We start from the raw sequence: 26,317 nt of genomic DNA, 5'->3' as shown, positions 1-26,317 counted from the left end.
CCCATCCTCTCCAGCCCCTCTCTGGCCCCCTTCATGCTGGAGAGCTTCTCGTTAGAGGTAACTTTCCTTCTCTTCTGCCAGGTGACCGAAGGGCCTGTGGGTGAAGTCGTTCGGCCAAGGCCACAGGGGTCCTCACCTGTTTATGAATACACAGCTGAAGGTGCTGGCTTTGGAGGTCAGGTAAGCCACCGGGCAGAGCTGCTGGCCAAAGGAGGAAGGTTCAGTCGTGGCCCTCGGACATCGTTCTCCCTCCTGTTCACTGGTGTCTGTGCAGGCCGCTTACCCCGCCGGCTGCGTGTGTCTGCTCTCCCCCTCTCCTCCAGGGAGAGAGGGGGGGAGGGGGAGGGGGAGAGGGAGAGGGAAAAGGAGAGGGAGAGGGAGAGGGAGAGAGAGAGACTGTGAGAAGCCATGTGTGTCAGGAACATACACCTTAATGGCCCACACATGCACACATATGTATACTCATACTGTCTTGGAGAGGAGACTGTAGGCTTCCTTGTGAGGGAGCCTTGGCAGTGGTCAGAGGAGACCTGTCCACTCTAAAGGACTCATTTTACAGTTTGAAAGTATTCCCCACCCTGAAACACCACCAGCTATAGGGTGGGGGTGTGCCTGTTCCTCAGTAAGAAAATGGGAGGTTGAGAATTGACAGTGAAGCCCCTGGTACTCAGCCACCCTGCACACTCCCTCCCCCAGCCCCCAGAATTCCTTTGCGCCCGCATCCTGGCCTCTTCTGCCTGGAGCCTCCCGGGCACTCCTGGCTTCTTAGACGAGTGAGTGACTCCCACCCTCTTGACTGCAGGAAACAGGCCAAGGCAGGCACAGCTCCTCAGGCAGACGGAGATCCTGGTGGAGACGGGATTCAGAGGAATCCACAGCCTTCGCCAGCATGAGTCATCCAGGGGTAGGTGCCTTGGCAGTGAGTCGTCAGGGGAAACCATCCCTTAGGGGCTTCAGTCCCAGGACATGGAGGGAGGGTTATACCCTGGTGCCCTGGAGATAGTGCCCTTGTTCCTCAGGCCTGGGGGTGGTGCAGATGCAGAGACAATCCTGCATTAAATATAATCTGATGAACATATTTACAGCTATGCCCCAGCCAATGTGCCGTGGACAACACCGCAGAAAATAGTGCCCAAGCTGTGGTGAGGAAGGGCCTTGGCCAGAGGAGATGTGAGGGGTTTCTTTAGGTAGCCACAAGGGTCGCTTTGCCTTCGTGCTTTTCTGGATAGCTTCGGTTTGATTGACACAGGGGTTGCCATTACCTGAAGGATCAGGTGGACTGTAGAGCGCGCCCCCCTGTGTATTGCCCAGTGTTTAGGTCTCTCTGGGAATGCAGAACAGGTATCTTCATGGGCTGTATGCTTCACATATTTGTAACTAGCCAATGAGGGATGAGCATAAGGAACCTGATGGGACTTGGCTGCCTAGACAGGCTGTCCCCGGTGGGGACAAAGCGAGATGATTCCACCTGAGGCTGCCTGTTGCTGGGCTTTCTCCAAATCCCAGACGTAGTAGCCAGGCCCACATGGCTGGTGCCCCAACTTCTACCCAGTTAGCACAGAGCACCATCCTTGGAAGATCCTGGCTTCAACAATAGCGCCCACAGGACACAGGCAAACCGTCATCATGCCCTCGATGTTCTGCTCCAGTCTGTGCAGGAGTCGACAGAGGTGACACTGAAGACGGATGTAGAGTCAGGAGCCAGTGGCTACAGCGTCACAGGTGGAGGGGACCAGGGGATCTTTGTCAAGCAAGTACTGAAGGACTCCTCGGCTGCCAAGCTGTTCAACCTGAGAGAAGGTACCACAACTCTTCTCTCTGGGCCTTCGTCATCAGCACCAGGATGGGAGGGGGAAACGGAGAAACCTGGAGGGGGTGAATCTCACCTGAGGCTCAGGATGGTCTTTGCTCAGCCACTTGAGGCTCACTGTGCCCTGATTTTCTGCCGTCCATTTGAGGTGGAGTTAGGGAACACAGCAAATGCCAGCATGAAGCCTCTAGGGCATGTTCCCTGCCATGTGGGGCCTGGGGCACTGAGGCTGGATGTTCTGTTTCCTTCAGGAGATCAACTGCTTAGTGCAACCATATTCTTCGACCACATGAAGTATGAAGATGCACTTAAAATCCTTCAGTACTCGGAACCCTACAAAGTGCAGTTCAAAATCAAACGGAAACTCTCAGCCAACGAGGGAGAGGAAGGAGCTGTTCAGCATCCCCAGCAAGGCCAGAAAGGCAAGGAGAAGCAGGTAAGGTCCGTCCCAGAGAGATCCAAGGTGGTTCTAAATGCACTGAAGATCTCTTTCCGGCCAAGTGTCTCAGGTATGGGCTACTGTTCCCCCAAAAACCCACACCTTCACTTCCATTTCAGGACATTGCCGATGGATGCACGGAGACACCTACAAAATCTGTAGACGGAGCTGGAGACCGAGAAAGACTTATTTCGAAGAGCAGGGATGATCGCCATAGGCGGCCCCAAGACAGATTCTCCTGGCCAAAATTTCAAGCCTTAAGGAGCAAGAGGAGAGCAGGCCCCCGACGCTCGCACAGTTCCTCAGAAGCCTCGGAGCACAGGGACACACGTGACCTGTCCCCCACAAGCACAGACACAGAGCTCCAGCTGACAACTGACAGAGAGGACCAGAGCTCAGGGGCAGGGAGACAAAGAAGGAGATTCCTGAACTTGAGGATTGGAATGACCTCAGGTCAGAGCCCAGTTACAACTGAGCAAAAGGACAGCGAGCCCCAGGATAGGAGAGAGCAGGCCGCGGTGCTGGGAGAGGGCAAATCAAAGGAGGACGAGAGGAAGGACACACAGGGGGCAGAAGAGGGCCAAACGAAGGACAAGAAACAGAAAACTGGGTTCATGTCAACTACTAGGCAAAAGACCACGAGGGACAATTACTCCAACTTAGAAAAGGAAGCAGATGGGAAAAAGGAATTTAAGACAGAAAGACATCAAAAGAAGAAAAAGCAGGTAAAGAAAGAAAAAAAGGATGAAAAACTTGTGCAAATTACAAAGGAGATACCACAAGAATTGCAGTGGGAGGACAGTTGGGAGGAAGTACAGAGTCTGGAAATTGGCATTGCAAGACTGTCTCTGAAAGACACACAAGAACAACACTTGGATGCAGAGATACAGGGAGGTGATGGCAAGCAGGACAAGGACATGGCCTCCAAAGACACCAAGTTCAAGATGCCCAAGTTCAAGATGCCCTCCTTCAGTGTGTCGGCGCCTGGGAAGCCCACCGTGGATACCTCCCTGGAGGTGGGGGCGCCAAAGGTGGAGGGGGACATGGCGCTGCCCTACGTGCAGGGCGACCTGAAGCCAACTGACGTCAGCATTCAGCTGCCTTCTGCTAACCTGGAGCTCAAGGCAGGGAAGGAGGGCGTTAAGCAGCCGGAGGACCAGTCGACCGATGCAGAGACTCCCACCCAGGCTGCTGCTGGGGCCGGCCTTAAGGGCCACCTACCCAAGGTGCAGATGCCCAGCCTCAAGATGCCCAAGGTAGATGTCAAGGGGCCCCACGTGGACCTAAAGGCCCCAAAAGTGGACGTGACGGGGGTCAAGGGTGAGGTGAGGTCCCCCGACCTGGAGGTCACCCTGCCGGGCGTGGAGGTGGACATCCAGGCACCCGCTGCCAAGGTAGAAGGGGACAAGGCTCTGGGAGACAAGGACTTGGCCACCAAAGACAGCAAGTTCAAGATGCCCAAGTTTAAGATGCCCTCCTTCGGCGTGTCTGTGCCTGGCAAGCCCACCGTGGATGCCTCACTGCATGTGGGGACTCCCAAGGTGGAGGGGGAGGTGGCGCTGCCCTCCGTGGAGGGCGACTTGAAGACACCTGACATCAGCATTCAGCTGCCTTCTGCCCACCTGGAGCTCAGGCCCAGGCAGGAGGGCGTGAAGCTGGCGGAGGACCAGCCAACCGATGCAGAGACATCCGTCCAGGCTGCTGCTGGCACCAGCCTTAAGGGCCACCTACCCAAGGTGCAGATGCCCAGCCTCAAGATGCCCAAGGTGGACCTCAAAGGCCCCCACGTGGACGTGAAAGGCCCCAAAGTGGATGAGAAAGGCCCCAAAGTGGACGTGAAGGGAGCCAAGGGCAAAGTGAGAGCCCCTGACCTGGATGTGGCCCTGCCTGGCGTGGAGGTGGACATTGAGGCACCCTGTGCCAAGCTGGAAGGGGACGTCTTGCTGGGTGACCAAGATGTGGCTGCCAAAGACAGCAGGTTCAAGATGCCCAAGTTCAAGATGCCCTCCTTTAGTGTGTCCGCATCTGGCAAGCCCAGTGTGGAGGCCTCCCTGGAGGTGGGGGCTCCCAAGGTGGAGGGGGACGTGGCGCTGCCCTCCGTCCAGGGTGACCTGAAGACTCCTGACGTCAGCATTCAGCTGCCTTCCACTGACCTGGAGATCAGGGCAGGCCAGGAGGGCGTTAACCTTATGAAGGATCAGCCTCCGGATGTAGAGACGCACGCCAGGGCTGCTGCCGGGGGCGGCCTGAAGGGCCACATGCCCAAGGTGCACATGCCCAGCATCAAGATGCCTAAGGTGGAACTCAAGGGACCCCACGTGGACATGAAGGGACCCAAACTGGAAGTGAAGGGCGCTGAGGGCGAGGTGAGCGGCCCCGAACTTGAGGTCTCCCTGCCCGGCGTGGAGGTGGACATCCAGGCTCCTAGTGTAAACCTGGAAGGGGACGTGGTGCTGGCTGAGAAGGACCTGGCTGCCAAAGACACTAAGTTTAAAATGCCCAAGTTCAAGATGCCCTCCTTCGGTGTATCCATTCCTGGGAAGCCCACCATGGAGGCCTCCCTTGAGGTGGGGGCTCCCAAGGTGGAGGGGGACGTGGCGCTGCCATCGGGGAAGGGGGACCTGAAGACACCTGACGTCAGCATTCAGCTGCCTTCTGCCCACCTGGATCTCAGGGCCGGTCAGGTTGGCGTGAAGCTGGCGGAGGACCAGCCGACCGATGCAGAGACATCCGTCCAGGCTGCTGCTGGGGTCAGCCTTAAGGGCCACCTACCCAAGGTGCAGATGCCCAGCCTCAAGATGCCCAAGGTAGATGTCAAGGGGCCCCATGTGGACCTAAAGGACCCAAAAGTGGACGTGACGGGGGTCAAGGGTGAGGTGAGGTCCCCCGACCTGGAGGTCACCCTGCCGGGCGTGGAGGTGGACATCCAGGCACCAGCTGCCAAGGTAGAAGGGGACAAGGCTCTGGGAGACAAGGACTTGGCCACCAAAGACAGCAAGTTCAAGATGCCCAAGTTCAAGATGCCCTCCTTTGGTGTGTCCGCACATGGCAAGCCCACCGTGGAGGCCTCCCTGGAGGTGGGGGCTCCCAAGGTGGAGGGGGACGTGGTGTTGCCCTCAGTGCAGGGCGACAAGAAGACACCTGACGTCAGCATTCAGCTGCCTTCTGCCCACCTGGATCTCAGGGCCGGTCAGGTTGGCTTGAAGCTGGCAGAAGACCAGCCGACCGATGCAGAGACATCTGCCCAGGCTGCTGCTGGGGCCAGCCTTAAGGGCCACCTACCCAAGGTGCAGATGCCCAGCCTCAAGATGCCCAAGGTAGATGTCAAGGGACCCCACGTGGACCTAAAGGTCCCAAAAGTGGACATGACTGGGGACAAGGGTGAGGTGAGGTCCCCTGAACTGGAGGTCGCCTTGCCCGGTGTGGAGGTGGACATCCAGGGGCCGGCTGCCAAGGTAGGAGGGGACATGGCTCTCGGAGAGAAAGAGGTGGCCACCAAAGACAGCAAGTTCAAGATGCCAAAGTTCAAGATGCCCTCCTTCGGCGTGTCCGTGCCTGGCAAGCCCACCGTGGATGCCTCCCTGCGTGTGGGGGCTCCCAAGGTGGAGGGGGAGGTGGTGCTGCCCTCCGTGCAGGGCGACCTGAAGACACCTGACGTCAGCATGCAGCTTCCTTCTGCCGACCTGGAGCTCAGGCCCAGGCAGGAGGGCGAGAAACTGTCAGAGGACCTGCCGAGAGATGCAGAGACATCCGCCCAGGCTGCTGCTGGCGCCAGCCTTAAGGGCCACCTGCCCAAGGTGCAGATGCCCAGCCTCAAGGTGCCCAAGGTAGACCTCAAAGGCCCCCACGTGGACGTGAAAGGCCCCAAGGTTGACGTGAAGGCAGCCAAGGACGAAGTGAGAGCTCCTGACCTGGATGTGACCCTGCCCAGCGTGGAGGTCGACATCCAGGCACCCTGTGCCAAGCTTGAAGGGGTCATCTTGCTGGGTGACCAAGATGTGGCTGCCAAAGACACTAAGTTTAAAATGCCCAAGTTCAAGATGCCCTCCTTCGGTGTGTCGGCGCCTGGGAAGCCCACCGTGGAGGCCTCCCTTGAGGTGGGGGCTCCCAAGGTGGAGGGAGACGTGGCGCTGCCATCGGTGAAGGGGGACCTGAAGACAACTGACGCCAGCATTCAGCTGCCTTCTGCCCACCTGGATCTCAGGCCCGGTCAGGTTGGCGTGAAGCTGTCGGAGGACCAGCCGACCGATGCAGAGACATCCGTCCAGGCTGCTGCTGGGGCCAGCCTTAAGGGCCACCTACCCAAGGTGCAGATGCCCAGCCTCAAGATGCCCAAGGTAGATGTCAAGGGACCCCACGTGGACCTAAAGGTCCCAAAAGTGGACATGACTGGGGACAAGGGTGAGGTGAGGTCCCCTGAACTGGAGGTCGCCTTGCCCGGTGTGGAGGTGGACATCCAGGGGCCGGCTGCCAAGGTAGGAGGGGACATGGCTCTCGGAGAGAAAGAGGTGGCCACCAAAGACAGCAAGTTCAAGATGCCAAAGTTCAAGATGCCCTCCTTCGGCGTGTCCGTGCCTGGCAAGCCCACCGTGGATGCCTCCCTGTGTGTGGGGGCTCCCAAGGTGGAGGGGGAGGTGGTGCTGCCCTCCGTGCAGGGCGACCTGAAGACACCTGACGTCAGCATGCAGCTTCCTTCTGCCGACCTGGAGCTCAGGCCCAGGCAGGAGGGCGAGAAACTGTCAGAGGACCTGCCGAGAGATGCAGAGACATCCGCCCAGGCTGCTGCTGGCGCCAGCCTTAAGGGCCACCTGCCCAAGGTGCAGATGCCCAGCCTCAAGGTGCCCAAGGTAGACCTCAAAGGCCCCCACGTGGACGTGAAAGGCCCCAAAGTGGACGTTAAAGACCCCAAAGTGGACGTGAAGGGAGCCAAGGGCGAAGTGAGAGCCCCTGACCTGGATGTGGCCCTACCCGGTGTGGAGGTCGACATCCAGGCACCCTGTGCCAAGCTGGAAGGGGATGTCTTGCTGGGTGACCAAGACGTGGCCGGCAAAGACACCAAGTTCAAGATGCCCAAGTTCAAGATGCCCTCCTTTAGTGTGTCCGCATCTGGCAAGCCCAGTGTGGAGGCCTCCCTGGAGGTGGGGGCTCCCAAGGTGGAGGGGGATGTGGCGCTGCCCTCTGTGCAGGGTGACCTGAAGACACCTGACGTCAGCATTCAGCTGCCTTCCACTGACCTGGAGATCAGGGCAGGCCAGGTGGGCGTTAACCTTATGAAGGATCAGCCTCCGGATGTAGAGACGCACGCCAGGGCTGCTGCCGGGGGCGGCCTGAAGGGCCACATGCCCAAGGTGCACATGCCCAGCATCAAGATGCCCAAGGTGGAACTCAAGGGACCCCACGTGGACATGAAGGGACCCAAACTGGAAGTGAAGGGCGCTGAGGGCGAGGTGAGCGGCCCCGAACTTGAGGTCTCCCTGCCTGGCGTGGAGGTGGACATCCAGGCTCCTAGTGTAAACCTGGAAGGGGACGTGGTGCTGGCTGAGAAGGACCTGGCTGCCAAAGACACTAAGTTTAAAATGCCCAAGTTCAAGATGCCCTCCTTCGGTGTGTCCACACCTGGCAAGCCCACAGTGGAGGCCTCCCTGAAGATGGGGGCTCCCAAGGTGGAGGGGGACGTGGTGTTGCCATCGGTGAAGGGGGACCTGAAGACACCTGACGTCAGCATTCAGCTGCCTTCTGCCCACCTGGATCTCAGGGCCGGTCAGGTTGGCGTGAAGCTGGCAGAAGACCAGCCGACCGATGCAGAGACATCTGCCCAGGCTGCTGCTGGGGCCAGCCTTAAGGGCCACCTACCCAAGGTGCAGATGCCCAGCCTCAAGATGCCCAAGGTAGATGTCAAGGGACCCCACGTGGACCTAAAGGTCCCAAAAGTGGACATGACTGGGGACAAGGGTGAGGTGAGGTCCCCCGACCTGGAGGTCGCCCTGCCCGGTGTGGAGGTGGACATCCAGGGGCCGGCTGCCAAGGTAGGAGGGGACATGGCTCTCGGAGAGAAAGAGGTGGCCACCAAAGACAGCAAGTTCAAGATGCCAAAGTTCAAGATGCCCTCCTTCGGCGTGTCCGTGCCTGGCAAGCCCACCGTGGATGCCTCCCTGCGTGTGGGGGCTCCCAAGGTGGAGGGGGAGGTGGTGCTGCCCTCCGTGCAGGGCGACCTGAAGACACCTGACGTCAGCATGCAGCTTCCTTCTGCCGACCTGGAGCTCAGGGCCAGCCAGGAGGGCCAGAAACTGTCGGAGGACCTGCCGAGCGATGCAGAGACATCTGCCCAGGCTGCTGCTGGCGCCAGCCTTAAGGGCCACCTGCCCAAGGTGCAGATGCCCAGCCTCAAGGTGCCCAAGGTAGACCTCAAAGGCCCCCACGTGGACGTGAAAGGCCCCAAGGTTGACGTGAAGGCAGCCAAGGACGAAGTGAGAGCTCCTGACCTGGATGTGACCCTGCCCAGCGTGGAGGTCGACATCCAGGCACCCTGTGCCAAGCTTGAAGGGGTCATCTTGCTGGGTGACCAAGATGTGGCTGCCAAAGACACTAAGTTTAAAATGCCCAAGTTCAAGATGCCCTCCTTCGGTGTGTCGGCGCCTGGGAAGCCCACCGTGGAGGCCTCCCTTGAGGTGGGGGCTCCCAAGGTGGAGGGAGACGTGGCGCTGCCATCGGTGAAGGGGGACCTGAAGACAACTGACGCCAGCATTCAGCTGCCTTCTGCCCACCTGGATCTCAGGCCCGGTCAGGTTGGCGTGAAGCTGTCGGAGGACCAGCCGACCGATGCAGAGACATCCGTCCAGGCTGCTGCTGGGGTCAGCCTTAAGGGCCAGCTACCCAAGGTGCAGATGCCCAGCCTCAAGATGCCCAAGGAAGATGTCAAGGGGCCATATGTGGACCTAAAGGCCCCAAAAGTGGACGTGACTGGGGACAAGGGTGAGATGAGGTCCCCCGACCTGGAGGTCACCCTGCCCGGCGAGGAGGTGGACATCCAGGCTCCTGGTGTCAAGCTGGAAGGGGACGTGGTCCTGGCTGAGAAGGACCTGGCTGCCAAAGACACTAAGTTTAAAATGCCCAAGTTCAAGATGCCCTCCTTCGGTGTGTCCACACCTGGCAAGCCCACAGTGGAGGCCTCCCTGAAGATGGGGGCTCCCAAGGTGGAGGGGGACGTGGTGTTGCCATCGGTGAAGGGGGACCTGAAGACACCTGACGTCAGCATTCAGCTGCCTTCTGCCCACCTGGATCTCAGGGCCGGTCAGGTTGGCGTGAAGCTGGCAGAAGACCAGCCGACCGATGCAGAGACATCCGCCCAGGCTGCTGCTGGGGCCAGCCTTAAGGGCCACCTACCCAAGGTGCAGATGCCCAGCCTCAAGATGCCCAAGGTAGATGTCAAGGGACCCCACGTGGACCTAAAGGTCCCAAAAGTGGACATGACTGGGGACAAGGGTGAGGTGAGGTCCCCCGACCTGGAGGTCGCCCTGCCCGGTGTGGAGGTGGACATCCAGGGGCCGGCTGCCAAGGTAGGAGGGGACATGGCTGTCGGAGAGAAAGAGGTGGCCACCAAAGACAGCAAGTTCAAGATGCCAAAGTTCAAGATGCCCTCCTTCGGCGTGTCAGTGCCTGGCAAGCCCACCGTGGATGCCTCCCTGCGTGTGGGGGCTCCCAAGGTGGAGGGGGAGGTGGTGCTGCCCTCCGTGCAGGGCGACTTGAAGACACCTGACGTCAGCATGCAGCTTCCTTCTGCCGACCTGGAGCTCAGGGCCAGCCAGGAGGGCGTGAAACTGTCGGAGGACCTGCCGAGCGATGCAGAGACATCCGCCCAGGCTGCTGCTGGCGCCAGCCTTAAGGGCCACCTGCCCAAGGTGCAGATGCCCAGCCTCAAGGTGCCCAAGGTAGACCTCAAAGGCCCCCACGTGGACGTGAAAGGCCCCAAAGTGGACGTTAAAGGCCCCAAAGTGGACATGAAGGGAGCCAAGGGCGAAGTGAGAGCCCCTGACCTGGATGTGGCCCTGCCCTGTGTGGAGGTCGACATCCAGGCACCCTGTGCCAAGCTGGAAGGGGATGTCTTGCTGGGTGACCAAGACGTGGCCGCCAAAGACACCAAGTTCAAGATGCCCAAGTTCAAGATGCCCTCCTTCGGTGTGTCCATGCCTGGAAAGCCCACCGTAGAGTCCTCCCTGGAGGTAGGGCCTCCCAAGGTGGAGGGGGACGTGGCGCTGCCCTCTGTGCAGGGTGACCTGAAGACACCTGACGTCAGCATTCAGCTGCCTTCCACTGACCTGGAGATCAGAGCAGGCCAGGTGGGCGTTAAGCTCCCGGATGTAGAGACGCCCGCCAAGGCTGCTGTCGGTGGCGGCCTGAAGGGCCACCTACCCGAGGTTCAGATGCCCAGCCTCAAGATGCCCAAGGTGGAACTCAAGGGACCCCACGTGGATGTGAAGGGACCCACACTGGAAGTGAAGGGCTCCCAGGGTGAGGTGAGCGCCCCCGAATTTGAGGTCTCCCTGCCGGGCATGGAGATGGACATCCAGGCTCCTAGTGTAAACCTGGAAGGGGACGTGGTGCTGGCTGAGAAGGACCTGGCTGCCAAAGACACTAAGTTTAAAATGCCCAAGTTCAAGATGCCCTCCTTCGGTGTGTCCATGCCTGGGAAGCCCACCGTGGAATCCTCCCTGGAGGTGTGGCCTCCTAAGGTGGACGGGAATGGGGGGCTGCCCTCCGTGCAGGGTGACCTGAAGACACCTGATGTCAGCATTCAGCTGCCTTCCACCAACCTGGAGATCAGGGCAGGCCAGGTGGGGGCTACCCTTACGGAGGGTCAGCCTCCCGATGTAGAGATGCCCGCCAAGGCTGCTGTCGGTGGCGGCCTAAAGGGCCACCTGCCCGAGGTTCAGATGCCCAGCCTCACGATGCCCAAGGTGGAAATCAAGGGACCCCACGTGGACATGAAGGGACCAAAACTGGAAGTGAAGGGCTCCCAGGGTGAGGTGAGCGCCCCCGAATTTGAGGTCTCAGTGCCTGACCTGGAGGTTGATATGCAGGCGACTGGTGTCAAGCTGGAAGGGGACGTGGCGCTGGCTGAGAAGGACCTGGCCCCCAAAGACACCAAGTTTAAAATGCCCAAGTTCAAGATGCCCTCCTTCGGTGTGTCCGCATCTGGCAAGCCCACTGTGGAGGCTTCCCTGGAGTTGGGGGCTCCCAAGGTGGAGGGGGAGGTGGCGCTGCCATCGATGAAGGGGGACCTGAAGACACCTGATGTAAGCATTCAGCTGCCTTCTGCCCAGGTGGATCTCAGGGTTGACCACGTTGGCGTGAAGCTTGCGGAGGACCAGCCGACCAATGCAGAGACATCTGTCCAGGCTGCTGCTGGGGTCAGCCTTAAGGGCCACCTACCCAAGGTGCAGATGCCCAGCCTCAAGATGCCCAAGGTAGACGTCAAGGGGCCACATGTAGACCTGAAGGCCCCACAAGTGGACATGACAGGTGTCAAGGGTGAGGTGAGGTCCCCAGACCTGGAGGTCACCCTGCCCGGAGTGGAGGTGGACATCCAGGTGACCACTGCCAGGCTAGGAGGGGACATGGCTCTCGGAGAAAAGGAGGTGGCTGCCAAAGACAGCAAGTTCAAGATGCCCTCCTTCAGTGTGTCGGTTCCTCGGAAGCCCACAGTGGATGCCTCCCTGGAGTTGGGGGATCCCAAGGTGGAGGGGGACGTGGTGCTGCCCTCTGTGCAGGGCGACCTGAAGACACCTGACGTCAGCATTCAACTTCCTACTGCTGACCTGGAGCTCAGGGCCAGGCAGGAGGGCATGATGCTGGCACAGGACCAGCCGACCGATGCAGAGACGCCTGCCCAGGATGCTGCTGGGGCCAGCCTTAAGGCCCACCTACCCAAGGTGCGGATGCCCAGCCTCAAGATGCCCAAGGTGGACCTCAAGGGGCCCCACGTGGACGTGAAAGGCCCCAAAGTGGACGTGAAGGGAGCCAAGGGCGAAGTGAGAGCCCCTGACCTGGATGTGGCCCTGCCCTGTGTGGAGGTGGAAATCCAGGCACCCTGTGCCAAGCTGGAAGGGGATGTCATGCTGGGTGACCAAGACGTGGCCGGCAAAGACAGCAAGTTCAAGATGCCTAAGATCAAAATGCCCTCTTTCAGTGTGTCCATGCCTGGAAAGCCCACCGTAGAGTCCTCCCTGGAGTTGGGGGCTCCCAAGGTGGAGGGGGACGTGGCACTGCCCTCTGTGCAGGGTGACCTGAAGACACCTGACGTCAGCATTCAGCTGCCTTCCACCGACCTGGAGATCAGGGCAGGCCAGGTGGGTTTGAAGCTGCCGCAGGACCAGCCGACCAATGTAGAGACATCCGCCCAGGCTGCTGCCGGGGGCAGCCTGAAGGGCCACCTGCCCAAGGTGCAGATGCCCAGCCTCAAGATGCCCAAGGTGGACCTCAAGGGCCCCCACGTGGATGTGAAAGGCCCCAAGGTGGACGTGAAGGGCTCCAAGGGCGAAGTGAGAGCCCCTGACCTGGATGTGGCCGTGCCCAACGTGGAGGTGGATATCCAGCCACCCTGTGCCAAGCTGGAAGGGGACATCGTGCTGGGTGACCAAGACGTCGCCGCCAAAGACACCAAGTTCAAGATGCCCAAGTTCAAGATGCCCTCCTTCGGGGTATCCCTTCCTGGGAAGCCCATCATGGAGGCCTCCCTGGAGGTGGGGGCTCCCAAGGTGGAGGGGGACCTGGCGCTGCCCTCCGTGCAGGGTGACCTGAAGACACCTGACGTCAGCATTCAGCTGCCTTCTGCCCACCTGGATCTCAGGGCCAGGCAGGAGGGCGTGAAGCTGGCGGAGGACCAGCCGACCGATGAAGAGGCGCCCGCCCAGGCTGCTGCTGGTGCCAGCCTTAAGGGCCACCTACCCAAGGTACAGATGCCCAGCCTCAAGATTCCCAAGGTAGATGTCAAGGGACCCCACGTGGATGTGAAAGGCCCCAAGGTGGACGTGAAGGCAGCCAAGGACAAAGTGAGAGCCCCTGACCTGGATGTGACCCTGCCCGGTGTGGAGGTGGACATCGAGGCACCGTGTGCCAAGCTGGAAGGGGACGTCTTGCTGGGTGACCAAGACGTGGCTGCCAAAGACACCAAGTTCAAGATGCCCAAGTTTAAGATGCCCTCCTTCGGTGTATCCGTTCCTGGGAAGCCCACCGTGGAGGCCTCCCTGGAGGTGGGGGCTCCCAAGGTGGAGGGGGACGTGGCGCTGCCCTCAGTGCAGGGCGACCTGAAGACACCTGACGTCAGCATTCAGCTGCTTTCTGCCCACCTGGATCTCAGGGCCGGTCAGGTTGGCTTGAAGCTGGCAGAAGACCAGTCGACCGATGCAGAAACATCCGCCCAGGCTGCTGCTGGGGTCAGCCTTAAGGGCCAGCTACCCAAGGTGCAGATGCCCAGCCTCAAGATGCCCAAGGTAGATGTCAAGGGGCCCCATGTGGACCTAAAGGTCCCAAAAGTGGATGTGACAGGGGTCAAGGGTGAGGTGAGGTCCCCTGAACTGGAGGTCGCCCTGCCCGGTGTGGAGGTGGACATCCAGGGGCCGGCTGCCAAGGTAGGAGGGGACATGGCTCTCGGAGAGAAAGAGGTGGCCACCAAAGACAGCAAGTTCAAGATGCCAAAGTTCAAGATGCCCTCCTTCAGCGTGTCAGTGCCTGGCAAGCCCACCGTGGATGCCTCCCTGCGTGTGGGGGCTCCCAAGGTGGAGGGGGAGGTGGTGCTGCCCTCCGTGCAGGGCGACCTGAAGACACCTGACGTCAGCATGCAGCTTCCTTCTGCCGACCTGGAGCTCAGGGCCAGCCAGGAGGGCGTGAAACTGTCGGAGGACCTGCCGAGCGATGCAGAGACATCCGCCCAGGCTGCTGCTGGCGCCAGCCTTAAGGGCCACCTGCCCAAGGTGCAGATGCCCAGCCTCAATGTGCCCAAGGTAGACCTCAAAGGCCCCCACGTGGACGTGAAAGGCCCCAAAGTGGACGTTAAAGACCCCAAAGTGGACGTGAAGGGAGCCAAGGGCGAAGTGAGAGCCCCTGACCTGGATGTGGCCCTGCCCCGTGTGGAGGTCGACATCCAGGCACCCTGTGCCAAGCTGGAAGGGGATGTCTTGCTGGGTGACCAAGACGTGGCCGCCAAAGACACCAAGTTCAAGATGCCCAAGTTCAAGATGCCCTCCTTCGGTGTGTCCATGCCTGGAAAGCCCACTGCAGAGTCCTCCCTGGAGTTGGGGGCTCCCAAGGTGGAGGGGGATGTGGCGCTGCCCTCTGTGCAGGGTGACCTGAGGACACCTGACGTCAGCATTCAGCTGCCTTCCACTGACCTGGAGATCAGGGCAGGCCAGGTGGGCGTTAAGCTCCCGGATGTAGAGACGCCCGCCAAGGCTGCTGTCGATGGCGGCCTGAAGGGCCACCTACCCGAGGTTCAGATGCCCAGCCTCAAGATGCCCAAGGTGGAACTCAAGGGACCCCACGTGGACGTGAAGGGACCCACACTGGAAGTGAAGGGTGCTGAGGGCGAGGTGAGCGCCCCCGAACTTGAGGTCTCCCTGCCCTGCGTGGAGGTGGACATCCAGGCTCCTAGTGTAAACCTGGAAGGGGACGTGGTGCTGGCTGAGAAGGACCTGGCTGCCAAAGACACTAAGTTTAAAATGCCCAAGTTCAAGATGCCCTCCTTCGGTGTGTCCGCACCTGGCAAGCCCAGTGTGGATGCCTCCCTGCATGTGGGGGCTCCCAAGGTGGAGGGGGACGTGGCGCTGCCCTCTGTCCAGGATAACCTGAAGACTCCTGAAGTCAGCATTCAGCTGCCTTCTGCCGACCTGGAGCTCAGGGAAGGCCAGGTGGGTTTGAAGCTGCCGCAGGACCAGCCGACCAATGTAGAGACATCCGCCCAGGCTGCTGCCGGGGGCAGCCTGAAGGGCCACCTACCAAAGGTGCAGATGCCCAGCCTCAAGATGCCCAAGGTGGACCTCAAAGGCCCCCACGTGGATGTGAAAGGCCCCAAGGTGGACGTGAAGGGCTCCAAGGGCGAAGTGAGAGCCCCTGACCTGGATGTGACCCTGCCCGGCGTGGAGGTGGATATCCAGCCACCCTGTGCCAAGCTGGAAGGGGACATCGTGCTGGGTGACCAGGACGTGGCCGCCAAAGACACCAAGTTCAAGATGCCCAAGTTTAAGATGCCCTCCTTCGGTGTATCCGTTCCTGGGAAGCCCACCGTGGAGGCCTCCCTGGAGGTGGAGGTTCCCAAGGTGGAGGGGGATGTGGCGCTGCCCTCGGTGCAGGGCGACCTGAAGACACCTGATGTCAGCATTCAGCTGCCTTCTGCCCACCTGGATCTCAGGGCTGGTCAGGTTGGCTTGAAGCTGGCGGAAGACCAGTCAACCGATGCAGAGACATCCGCCCAGGCTGCTGCTGGGGTCAGCCTTAAGGGCCACCTACCCAAGGTGCAGATGCCCAGCCTCAAGATGCCCAAGGTAGATGTCAAGGGGCCCCATGTGGACCTAAAGCCCTCAAAAGTGGACGTGACAGGGATCAAGGGTGAGGTGAGGTCCCCTGAACTGGAGGTCGCCCTGCCTGGTGTGGAGGTGGACATCCAGGGGCCGGCTGCCAAGCTAGGAGGGGACATGGCTCTCGGAGAGAAAGAGGTGGCCACCAAAGACAGCAAGTTCAAGATGCCAAAGTTCAAGATGCCCTCCTTCGGCGTGTCCGTGCCTGGCAAGCCCACCGTGGATGCCTCCCTGCGTGTGGGGGCTCCCAAGGTGGAGGGGGAGGTGGTGCTGCCCTCCGTGCAGGGCGACCTGAAGACACCTGACGTCAGCATGCACCTTCCTTCTGCCGTCCTGGAGCTCAGGGCCAGCCAGGAGGGCCAGAAACTGTCGGAGGACCTGCCGAGCGATGCAGAGACATCTGCCCAGGCTGCTGCTGGTGCCAGCCTTAAGGGCCACCTGCCCAAGGTGCAGATGCCCAGCTGCAAGGTGCCCAAGGTAGACCTCAAAGGCCCCCACGTGGATGTGAAAGGCCCCAAAGTGGACGTTAAAGGCCCCAAAGTGGACATGAAGGGAGCCAAGGGCGAAGTGAGAGCCCCTGACCTGGATGTGGCCCTGCCCCGTGTGGAGGTCGACATCCAGGCACCCTGTGCCAAGCTGGAAGGGGATGTCTTGCTGGGTGACCAAGACGTGGCCGCCAAAGACACCAAGTTCAAGATGCCCAAGTTCAAGATGCCCTCCTTCGGTGTGTCCATGCCTGGAAAGCCCAGCGTAGAGTCCTCCCTGGAGGTAGGGGCTCCCAAGGTGGAGGGGGACGTGGTGCTGCCCTCTGTGCAGGGTGACCTGAAGACACCTGACGTCAGCATTCAGCTGCCTTCCACTGACCTGGAGATCAGAGCAGGCCAGGTGGGCGTTAAGCTCCCGGATGTAGAGACGCCCGCCAAGGCTGCTGTCGGTGGCGGCCTGAAGGGCCACCTACCCGAGGTTCAGATGCCCAGCCTCAAGATGCCCAAGGTGGAACTCAAGGGACCCCACGTGGATGTGAAGGGACCCACACTGGAAGTGAAGGGCTCCCAGGGTGAGGTGAGCGCCCCCGAATTTGAGGTCTCCCTGCCCGGCGTGGAGGTGGACATCCAGGCTCCTAGTGTAAACCTGGAAGGGGACTTGGTGCTGGCTGAGAAGGACCTGGCTGCCAAAGACACTAAGTTTAAAATGCCCAAGTTCAAGATGCCCTCCTTCGGTGTGTCCGCACCTGGCAAGCCCACTGTGAAGGCCTCCCTTGAGGTGGGGGCTTCCAAGGTGGAGGGGGATGTGGCACTGCCATCGGTGAAGGGGGACCTGAAGACACCTGATGTCAGCATTCAGCTGCCTTCTGCCCACCTGGATCTCAGGGCTGGTCAGGTTGGCTTGAAGCTGGCGGAGGACCAGCCGACCGATGCAGAGACATCCGTCCAGGCTGCTGCTGGGGTCAGCCTTAAGGGCCAGCTACCCAAGGTGCAGATGCCCAGCCTCAAGATGCCCAAGGTAGATGTCAAGGGGACCCATGTGGACCTAAAGGCCCCAAAAGTGGGCATGACAGGGGTCAAGGGTGAGGTGAGGTCCCCCGACCTGGAGGTCACCCTGCCGGGCGTGGAGGTGGACATCCAGGCACCCGCTGCCAAGGTAGAAGGGGACAAGGCTCTGGGAGACAAGGACTTGGCCACCAAAGACAGCAAGTTCAAGATGCCCAAGTTTAAGATGCCCTCCTTCGGCGTGTCCGTGCCTGGCAAGCCCACCGTGGACGCCTCCCTGCATGTGGGGGCTCCCAAGGTGGAGGGGGAGGTGTCGCTGCCCTCCGTGCCGGGCGACTTGAAGACACCTGACATCAGCATTCAGCTGCCTTCTGCTGACCTGGAGCTCAGGCCCAGGCAGGAGGGCGTGAAGCTGGCGGAGGACCAGCCGACTGATGCAGAGACATCTGTCCAGGCTGCTGCTGGCACCAGCCTTAAGGGCCACCTACCCAAGGTGCAGATGCCCAGCCTCAAGATGCCCAAGGTAGATGTCAAGGGGCCCCATGTGGACCTAAAGGCCCCAAAAGTGGACGTGACAGGGGTCAAGGGTGAGGTGAGGTCCCCTGAACTGGAGGTCGCCCTGTCCGGTGTGGTGGTGGACATCCAGGGGCCGGCTGCCAAGCTAGGAGGGGACATGGCTCTCGGAGAGAAAGAGGTGGCCACCAAAGACAGCAAGTTCAAGATGCCAAAGTTCAAGATGCCCTCCTTCGGCGTGTCCGTGCCTGGCAAGCCCACCGTGGATGCCTCCCTGCGTGTGGGGGCTCCCAAGGTGGAGGGGGAGGTGGTGCTGCCCTCCGTGCAGGGCGACCTGAAGACACCTGACGTCAGCATGCAGCTTCCTTCTGCCGACCTGGAGCTCAGGGCCAGGCAGGAGGGCATGATGCTGGCGCAAGACCAGCCGACTGATGCAGAGACGCCCGCCCAGGCTGCTGCTGGTGCCAGCCTTAAGGGCCACCTACCCAAGGTACAGATGCCCAGCCTCAAGATGCCCAAGGTGGAAGTGAAAGGCCACAAAGTGGATGTGAAGGGAGCCAAGGGCGAAGTGAGAGCCCCTGACCTGGATGTGGCCCTGCCCGGTGTGGAGGTCGACATCCAGGCACCCTGTGCCAAGCTGGAAGGGTATGTCGTGTTGGGTGACCAAGACGTGGCCGCCAAAGACAGCAAGTTCAAGATGCCTAAGATCAAAATGCCCTCTTTCAGTGTGTCCATGCCTGGAAAGCCCACCGTAGAGTCCTCTCTGGAGGTGGGGGCTCCCAAGGTGGAGGGGGACGTGGCACTGCCCTCTGTGCAGGGTGACCTGAAGACACCTGACGTCAGCATTCAGCTGCCTTCCACCGACCTGGAGATCAGGGCAGGCCAGATGGACGTGATGGTGTTGGAGCATCAGTCGTCCGATGTAGAAATGTCTGCCCAGGCTGCTGCGGATGCCGGTCCTAAGGGCCACCTGCCCACGGTCCAGATCCCCAGGTTCAAGATGTCCAAGGTAGACGTCAAGGGGCCCCATGTGGAAGTGAAGGGCCCCAAAGTTGATGTGACTGGTGGTAATGATGAGGTGGGTTCCTCCAACCGGGAAGGTTTTTTCCATTATCCCGATGATGATGTTAGCCATGCAGTAGCTGCTTTTCCGGCTGATGGTTTTCCCGGTGCTGTTGTTTCACCCTCCCCTCATACTTCTCAGTCTTTCTATTCATATGTTGGCCGTTCTTCGATCATGGTGGACCCTCCACCTGGTTCTCTTGATTCTACACTCCCTCAGTTCAGTGCGCGCATTCTGTTTCCCAAATTCCACAAGCCCAAATTCGTCCTGTCTCTTCCACCTTCTGAGTCTGAATGTCCTCCGTCTGTGCCCGAGGCTGGTGTCCATTCACCTCAAGCCTCTGACACACTGTCTGGTTCAGCGGCCCCTCAGGTCCCGTCTTCTGATGCTTCTGACGTCTGCATTTTGGATGTATCTTCTAGTCAGTCTTTAATCAGTCCACCACCCGAAACATCTACTCTAGAAATGAAAGACACTTCTTTCAAATTGCCCAGTATCAAGTTACCTTCCTTACATTGGTCTCCAAAGAAGACATCGGGGTCTAAAGTTGAGTCTGATTCACAGGAGTCCCCACTGCCTAGTCTAGGTTTGTCCTCGGCGGAAACAGATTCTGAAATTCAAAGTGAGGTTTCCATTGTAGAATCCCCCCAGCATGGATCTCTGGACAAGGAAGTAGACAAGGGAAGAGGCCGGAAGCTGAGCTTCTCTCTGCCGCGACTGGCATTACCCAAGGTAAAGGTTTCTAAGGGGTCGGCTGCTGTGCCACAGGGAGACCTGAGGCCTTCACTCACTGGTACCACATCTGGAGGTGATTTGGACGTCATAGAAACAGCTGTCAGCGATGCCCATTTTGGGGACACTCATTCAAAAGACGTCACCACAGAACTCCATGTTAGAGCCTCTTCCACTACAGCAGAGTTGCCTACATCCGAAACTGAACTTCCTCCTCCCAAAGATGACCTGAATGTCAGAGGTGACGGCAAAAGTCTCAAGACTGTCTCTCCAAGTCAGCCCTTTGGGGAACTGGCAACACCCAGAACAGAAGGCCTCCCGCAGCCATCCGGGAGACAGGGGGATAGTGCCCCCACCGTGGAAGACCTTGAGATGGATCCCACAGCAAAAGAGATGTCAACGGACTCGAAAGAGCGCCGGTTCAGAATACCCAAGTTCCGAGTTCCGGGTTTCAGACGCTCCTCATCCAAGGATCGAGACCGGGCTGGAGAACAGGAAGCCCCTCAAAAGTCACAGACTCCTGTCATCGACATGCCCTCAGAGGCAGAGGAAACAGCAGCAGCCTGCATGCAGCTGTCCCATGTGCCTGAGTCCAAGATAGAGACACATATCTCCCTGGGGTCCCCAGAAGAAGGGACTGGTGTGAGGCCCCTAGAACGCCCAACGTATGCCGAGGTTGTGAAACACGATCTCCATGGAACAGGCTCAAGGATGCATCACTCCACTGTTGAACTCTCCCGTACACATCTGCCCACCCCTGAGTGTGGGAGCCAAGGTTCTATCTCCCTCGAGGTCCCTGGTGTGAGAGTCTCAGAACCCCAGCTTCCTCCAGAAGGAACAGGCAGGGAGCAGCATCCTGGGCCAGGAGGAAATATTCTTGATGAGATGGAGGCTAGAACGGGACACTTGGCTTCCCAGCCGCAAGGGCCTCTGAGGCTGAAGGCCTCCCTCACCGAAGTGCCATCCCAGGTCTCTGTGGTGAGCATGAGTCAGCTCTGGGAGGATTCTGTACTGACTGTCACATTCCCCAAACTGAAGGTACCCCGGTTCTCCTTCCCTGCTCCCAGCTCCGAGGCTGATGTGTTCTTCCCTGTGGTGAGGGAGGTAGAGGCCAGTATTGATAGTACCGTTCATAAGGGTAGCCCCGGGCTCTGGGAAGCCAGCATTCTAAAGACGGGCACCGAGGATACCGGAATGCCACCAGCAAGCCCTGAGCAATCTTCAGAAGCATCTCCGATTTCTAAGGTCAGAGTGCACATTCAGGGCTCTCGAGGTGAGAGTCAAGAAGTTGCCATTTCCAGCAGAGTGGAAGGATCGAGTGCTGACCCCTTGGTCCCCGGACCCTTATGTACTCAGATTGTGCGGGAATCAGAGATCCCTGCTTCTACGATCCAGACTCCTTCTTACGGGTTTTCGTTGCTGAAAGTGAAAATTCCAGAGCCCCCTATGCAGGCCTGTGTGTATACAGTGGGTCCTGACTCCCAGGAGGGTGAGGGTGGAGTTCCCATGCCAGCTGCTGCAGGGGGACACTCCATTCCTGCTGAGGTCCCACCTGACACTGGCGAACCATTTGAGATTATCTCTTCTGGAACTGGCATGCCTCCTGGGCCCCAGCTTGTGGACGGCACCTCAGATGAGGAACCAGCAGAGATCCTTGAGTTTCCTGAGGACAGCCAGGAGGTTAAGGCCCCTGATACAGATACAAAACAGAAAGCAGAAGGTAAAAAGTCCAGCCTGCTGTGGTCCTGGCTTCCAAGTATTGGGTTCTCCTCTGTGGAAGAGACAGCCGCTGATTCCAGAGACACTACCCAAAGATCTCCTGTCCACATGCAGCCTACCGCTCGGCTGGACCCTGAACTGCCCAGAAAGCAGGAGAAGGCGGGCTGGTTCCGGTTTCCCAAGTTAGGATTCTCCTCTTCACCAACCAAGAAGCCCAGAAGCACTGAAGATGTCGAAGGCCAGGCAGAACACAAGCTCCAGGAGGAAACAGTAACCTTTTTCGATGCTCGAGAAAGTTTCTCCCCAGAGGAGGAGGAGGAAGCCAAGTCAGAGGTGACAAGTGCTGGGCCTGGTTCTGAAGCAATGGTGACATCCTCTGCAAGAACAGAACTAGTACTGTTGGAACAGACTAGAGACACTGGTGACAAATCTATACCCAGGCCTGTGGCCAAATGAGGTCAGAGGCCAGTCAGTGGGTGAGACAAACAACCAAACCTGAAACTTAGGTACTGGGCGCTACAAGTGCACCCCACCCTAGAACGCATGATCTTATGTAGATCCACAGGCTTGAGACCAAAGCAGAAATGAATATCACCTACCTGTCACACACACACACACACACACACACACACACACACACACACACACAGCCCTCCTATATGGACCCAAAATACCATACTTTCTTGCAAGCTTTGGAAGCAACAGAGGCTGCAAATTTGTCTAGTTCTGAGAATTCTGTTGGCCTTCATGGGGTAAGTCCCAAGAGGCTGTCCATCACCACAAGAGCAATATTGTCTCTGAGGTTCCTATGCCTGTGCGGGTAGGAGCCGCTTTTGGGGTAACCTCTCTCTTGCTGCTGCTGTTTCCTGGTGAACTCAGCAGGCAGAGTAGGGTGCATCCTGGGGAAACCCCATTGCCTTTCTGGCCATGCACTCCAACTCTAACCAATGGCATGCTTCGGGGTGTGGACTGAGGGTGTATCTGTGTGGGAGATAGATCTGACCAGTGGCTGTCTGCACTCAGTGGTAACTATGGGTTGTCCAGCAGGGTTCACACACGGGTTTGCCATGAGACCTTGGTGTGGGTCTATTTGTCTACTGGCCTGCCAGTGTGCAACTATTTTCCCAGGCACGTACAAGTTCCATGCTCTGGCTCCTGAGTGTACAGACTGCAGCAGCCCATACAGACAGCCCTGTTCAGTCACCTTCAATAAAGGAAGCGATACATTCAGTGGTCTGGTTTGCTGAGGTCTTTTGTTCTGGGACCCTCGTGTATCCCTGTAGGATGTCATACAGGTGAGGGCGGGTACAGGATAGAACGAGGCCTGTCATTGGATGAGAAGGAAGGATGGGTGGGAGAAAAGTTTGAGGAAATTCCACTCTGTGTATTTACAGGTTGTTATGAATATTCTTGAGGGATGGATGTGTATAGGGCTTTGTATGTTTAGGTGGGCAATTATATCTTATCTATTAGATCAGAGGTTATTGTGTTATGTGTTCTTTCTTGTGGAGAATTGAGTCTGGGAGAGTGTGTGGCAGCAGAGACACTGAGCCACCATGGAGTTGGGATGTGTGCTTCTGGCAAGATATCTACCAGATTCTTGGGGCACTGCGGTGCTGGACCTAGTGGGGATAAGAGAAAACTGTTATTATAATTTTACAATAGATGGCACCCAACGTGAGCCTCAAACCCACGGCCCTGAGATTAAGAGTCTCGTGCTCTACTGACTGAGCTAGCCAGTACTAGCTTTCCTCTCATTGCACTTTAGTCTTCCTCTCTACTGTGTAGCTCCAGAAACCAGAGCTGAGCTTCATCTCAGAGGGGCTGCCATTTTGCATGTGTTTGACCACCACACCCTCAGCCAGAGACCTCATGGGTACAGAGGAAGAAATCAGAACCCTGAGTAGGGGAGGGCCACAAGCACACCCCTCCTGCCATCTGGACAGAGCAGGGCTAGGATGAGTAGGGCCAACACAGAGCAGCTAGTTGCCCTGGAGGCTTAGCTCAGGGCATGGCCCATCATCAGAAGTTGCTTTTGCCTGAGGGACCTTCCTGCAGTCTGAAGTGAATTCCTGTGTTACTGGAGCAAGGCCCGGGGCTTTCTGCAACTTCCTGACTGCCTACTGAGGCCTTCCTGGTATTATTCACTCTTCCCAGGGAGACACTGAAACTTGAATTTAGCTCCCTCCTGACCCACAGAGGCTCTTGGCAACAAGTATTCCTTCTCTCACAGACAGGATGGATGGCTTGTGGCTTGACTGAGTCACCCATGAAGAGTGGGGTGGTGTGAGTACTGGCTACTCCCAAAGCTGCCCACAGAAGGCCAAAGGGTGGTAGCTGACATGTATAGGGGAATGGCCAGGGAAGAAAGGTTGGGCTCTTCTCTCCATGTCTCCATGAGTAGCCACACAGGCTGGAGAGTCAGCCAAGTTGTGGATGCATAGAAGGTTCTGGAAAGCATTCTGGGCCAGTACACCTTGGCCACACAGACAGGAACAGCCATGATACCCCTTGCCCAGTTTTCCCAGCCTCTCTCTGGCCTGACTTACAAGTGCCTGCCAAACTTGATGTGTGCCCAGTAACACTACAGAGAGAGTCGGTCTACTGCACATTCATTATTCCTCGCTTCCAAGGGTCAGGAGTCCCCGCCTGTCTTAAGTGAGTCCTCTGCTCAAGGCCCTCCAGGGATGACATCAGATGTAAGCAGGGGCTATGTTTCGTCTCCAGATAGAGCCACTGAGGTTGCCATAATTGCTTTGTCAGTTACCTGGGAACTGGGTGAACATGGAAGACTTCGTCTTTTTGTTTCCTGGTAGCCATTGGTTACTCTATCACATGGATTTGCCTGCATAGCCAGCAAGGGTCCTACTCCCAGACAGACGGCAGTACGTTCTCATGTCACTCAACCGAGGATGAGAAATCCCTTATCTTGTATGTTCTTTTAGAGACCACAAGGCATGCGCCTTGCCCACACTCAAGGCAGGAGTACACAGAGGTGTAAGTACCTGGTATTGGATACCATGGGACCCATTAAAAGTTTGTCTGCCACCTCGAGAAGGGCCATGTCATAGTACAAGACCCTCACCAACTCCTAAACCTGTCAAGCTGGATCTGTTTTAGAATAAATCAAGAAGTCTGGCACTGACACCAGTGGGTGAAACAGACCCATCCTGGCTGAGCCAACAGGGCAGCCTGAACTGGTGTCTGCCCTGGAGTGTGTCTGAGAGTCATGCAGCAAACCCACGTATGCACTCTTGGAGCCTGGTGGGAGTCTGCGAGGAGCCGCCTCAGCCATGGTAGAGGTTGGCCTTGCCCAGCCCCAGCACCTTTTAGGTCCCGAAGGGCCATGTGAGCTGCCTGTAACCACACTTCCAGATCCTTACACAATTAGCAGGAAGGCAGGCTGGGTTTAGGGAGCTTTCTGCACAGACGGGGAGGCTGACCCCCAAGGTGTCCTTCAGGTGGGTGAGAATGGGCACTGATGAAGCAGCAAGAGCTTGGCCCCTGCCTGATGTGATCGTATTAGCTGTCCCTGAGCGCAGATGGAAGGAGAGGGCAGAGGAGGGGTGTTCAAGACTGCAGGACAGAAGGACCCTGGACATCTATTTTGTATCCAGTGCTCTCCACACCCCAAACCATCCCTGAGCTCCAACCCACTAAGACTCCTGGGACATCAACAGGGCAGGTAGATATAGGATGATGTCATTATGCAGCAAGGCGGGCCCAGGATAAGGCAAAGCCTATCATTGGATGAGAAGGAAGGGTAGGTGGGGAAAAGTCTAGGAAGGAGAGAAGAGAATCAGCGGAAAATCAAGACGGAGACAGAGCAGGATGATCCAGATCCAGGGGGACTAGGTCAATTTTATCCTGTCTAGCTGGGCGCTTTATATCTTTATTAACTGGCAGTGAATTTGTTGTGTGGATTGGGAATTTAACATATAAATCTAATCGTTAAATTACAGGTTTCTGGAACTTTTATTTTACCAGGCTAAAGAGGACAGTGTGTGAAAGAAATGGCTGAGTGGGGTTGGGGATTTAGCTCACAGTGGTAGAGCACTTGCCTAGCAAGTGCAAGGCCCTGGGTTCTGTCCCCAGCTCCGGGAAAAAAAAAGAAAAGAAATGGCTGAGTGGCAGTTGGAGCGTGCAGATCCACAGAACGAGATGTGTGTGTGTGTGTGTGTGTGTGTGTGTGTGTGCACGTGTGTGCATGCCAGGCATGGTACCTCTCACCTAGGGAACCACACAGAGAGGGAGGTTAAAAGGGAGACAGCCAGGGGCTGGGGATTTAGCTCAGTGGTAGAGCGCTTACCTAGGAAGCACAAGGCCCTGGGTTCGGTCCCCAGCTCCGAAAAAAAAGAACCAAAAAAAAAAAAAAGGGAGACAGCCAGGAGAGGGCGGCTTGCAGACCGCGTGGCAGAGTAGCAGCTGGAGCGAGTGGATCCGGCTCGCAGGAACTGATAGCTAACCATTTTTATTATCTTTACCCCAACAGCTACGTCCGAGTCTTGGTCAGAAATAAGTAAGAGGTTGGGTGCAGAGACAGGCTTCCAAACTCAGTGTGAGCCCAGCATCAAAAGGTCAGGACTCCATCCCAAACGTGGCTCCACGCCCTGCCTCGGCACACAGGATCAGAACTCTGCATCCAGTCCTTCTGGGTTGATGACAAAAGAACTGGTCTGCAGATCACCACCCACTATTTCCAGGCAGGGTCCTGATCCCACCCCTATAATAGCCATGCAGCCCTGGCCCCATCCCAATTAGCCCCACCCCATCCTTCTACAGCCCTGGCCCCACACCACAGTGAGCCACAATTCCAGATCCTGATGAGGCTGGCTGGGCTCCTCAGTTGCTGCTCCTTCCCATCCCACACGGACCCAGTTCTGAGACGAAACTTCTTTTCATGAACACAGGGCTCAGCTGAACTGACCGTATCCATGAAGTCCTTGGGGATAAAGAGGTCCCTGCATGTCCTGGACACACTCA

General features: G+C 58.1%; 1 protein-coding gene across 1 annotated transcript in view; it reads left to right on the top strand.

Annotated features, from left to right (window-relative positions):
- Ahnak2 (AHNAK nucleoprotein 2) overlaps positions 1 to 25,290 on the top strand; it is a 35,219-nt gene extending 9,929 nt beyond the window's left edge. Inside the window, 5 exon segments of the mRNA NM_001446917.1 lie at positions 82 to 180; positions 803 to 904; positions 1,650 to 1,800; positions 2,062 to 2,246; positions 2,369 to 25,290. Coding sequence (NP_001433846.1) covers positions 890 to 904; positions 1,650 to 1,800; positions 2,062 to 2,246; positions 2,369 to 21,790 — 19,773 coding nt within the window. The 5' untranslated portion in view covers positions 82 to 180; positions 803 to 889 and the 3' untranslated portion in view covers positions 21,791 to 25,290.
- Positions 25,291 to 26,317: the final 1,027 nt, after the last annotated feature.

This window comes from Rattus norvegicus, chromosome 6, assembly GCF_021556685.1.
Source record: "Rattus norvegicus strain SHRSP/BbbUtx chromosome 6, alternate assembly SHRSP_T2T, whole genome shotgun sequence".
Lineage (NCBI taxonomy): Eukaryota > Metazoa > Chordata > Mammalia > Rodentia > Muridae > Rattus > Rattus norvegicus.
This window is presented reverse-complemented; position numbering and strand designations above follow the sequence as displayed.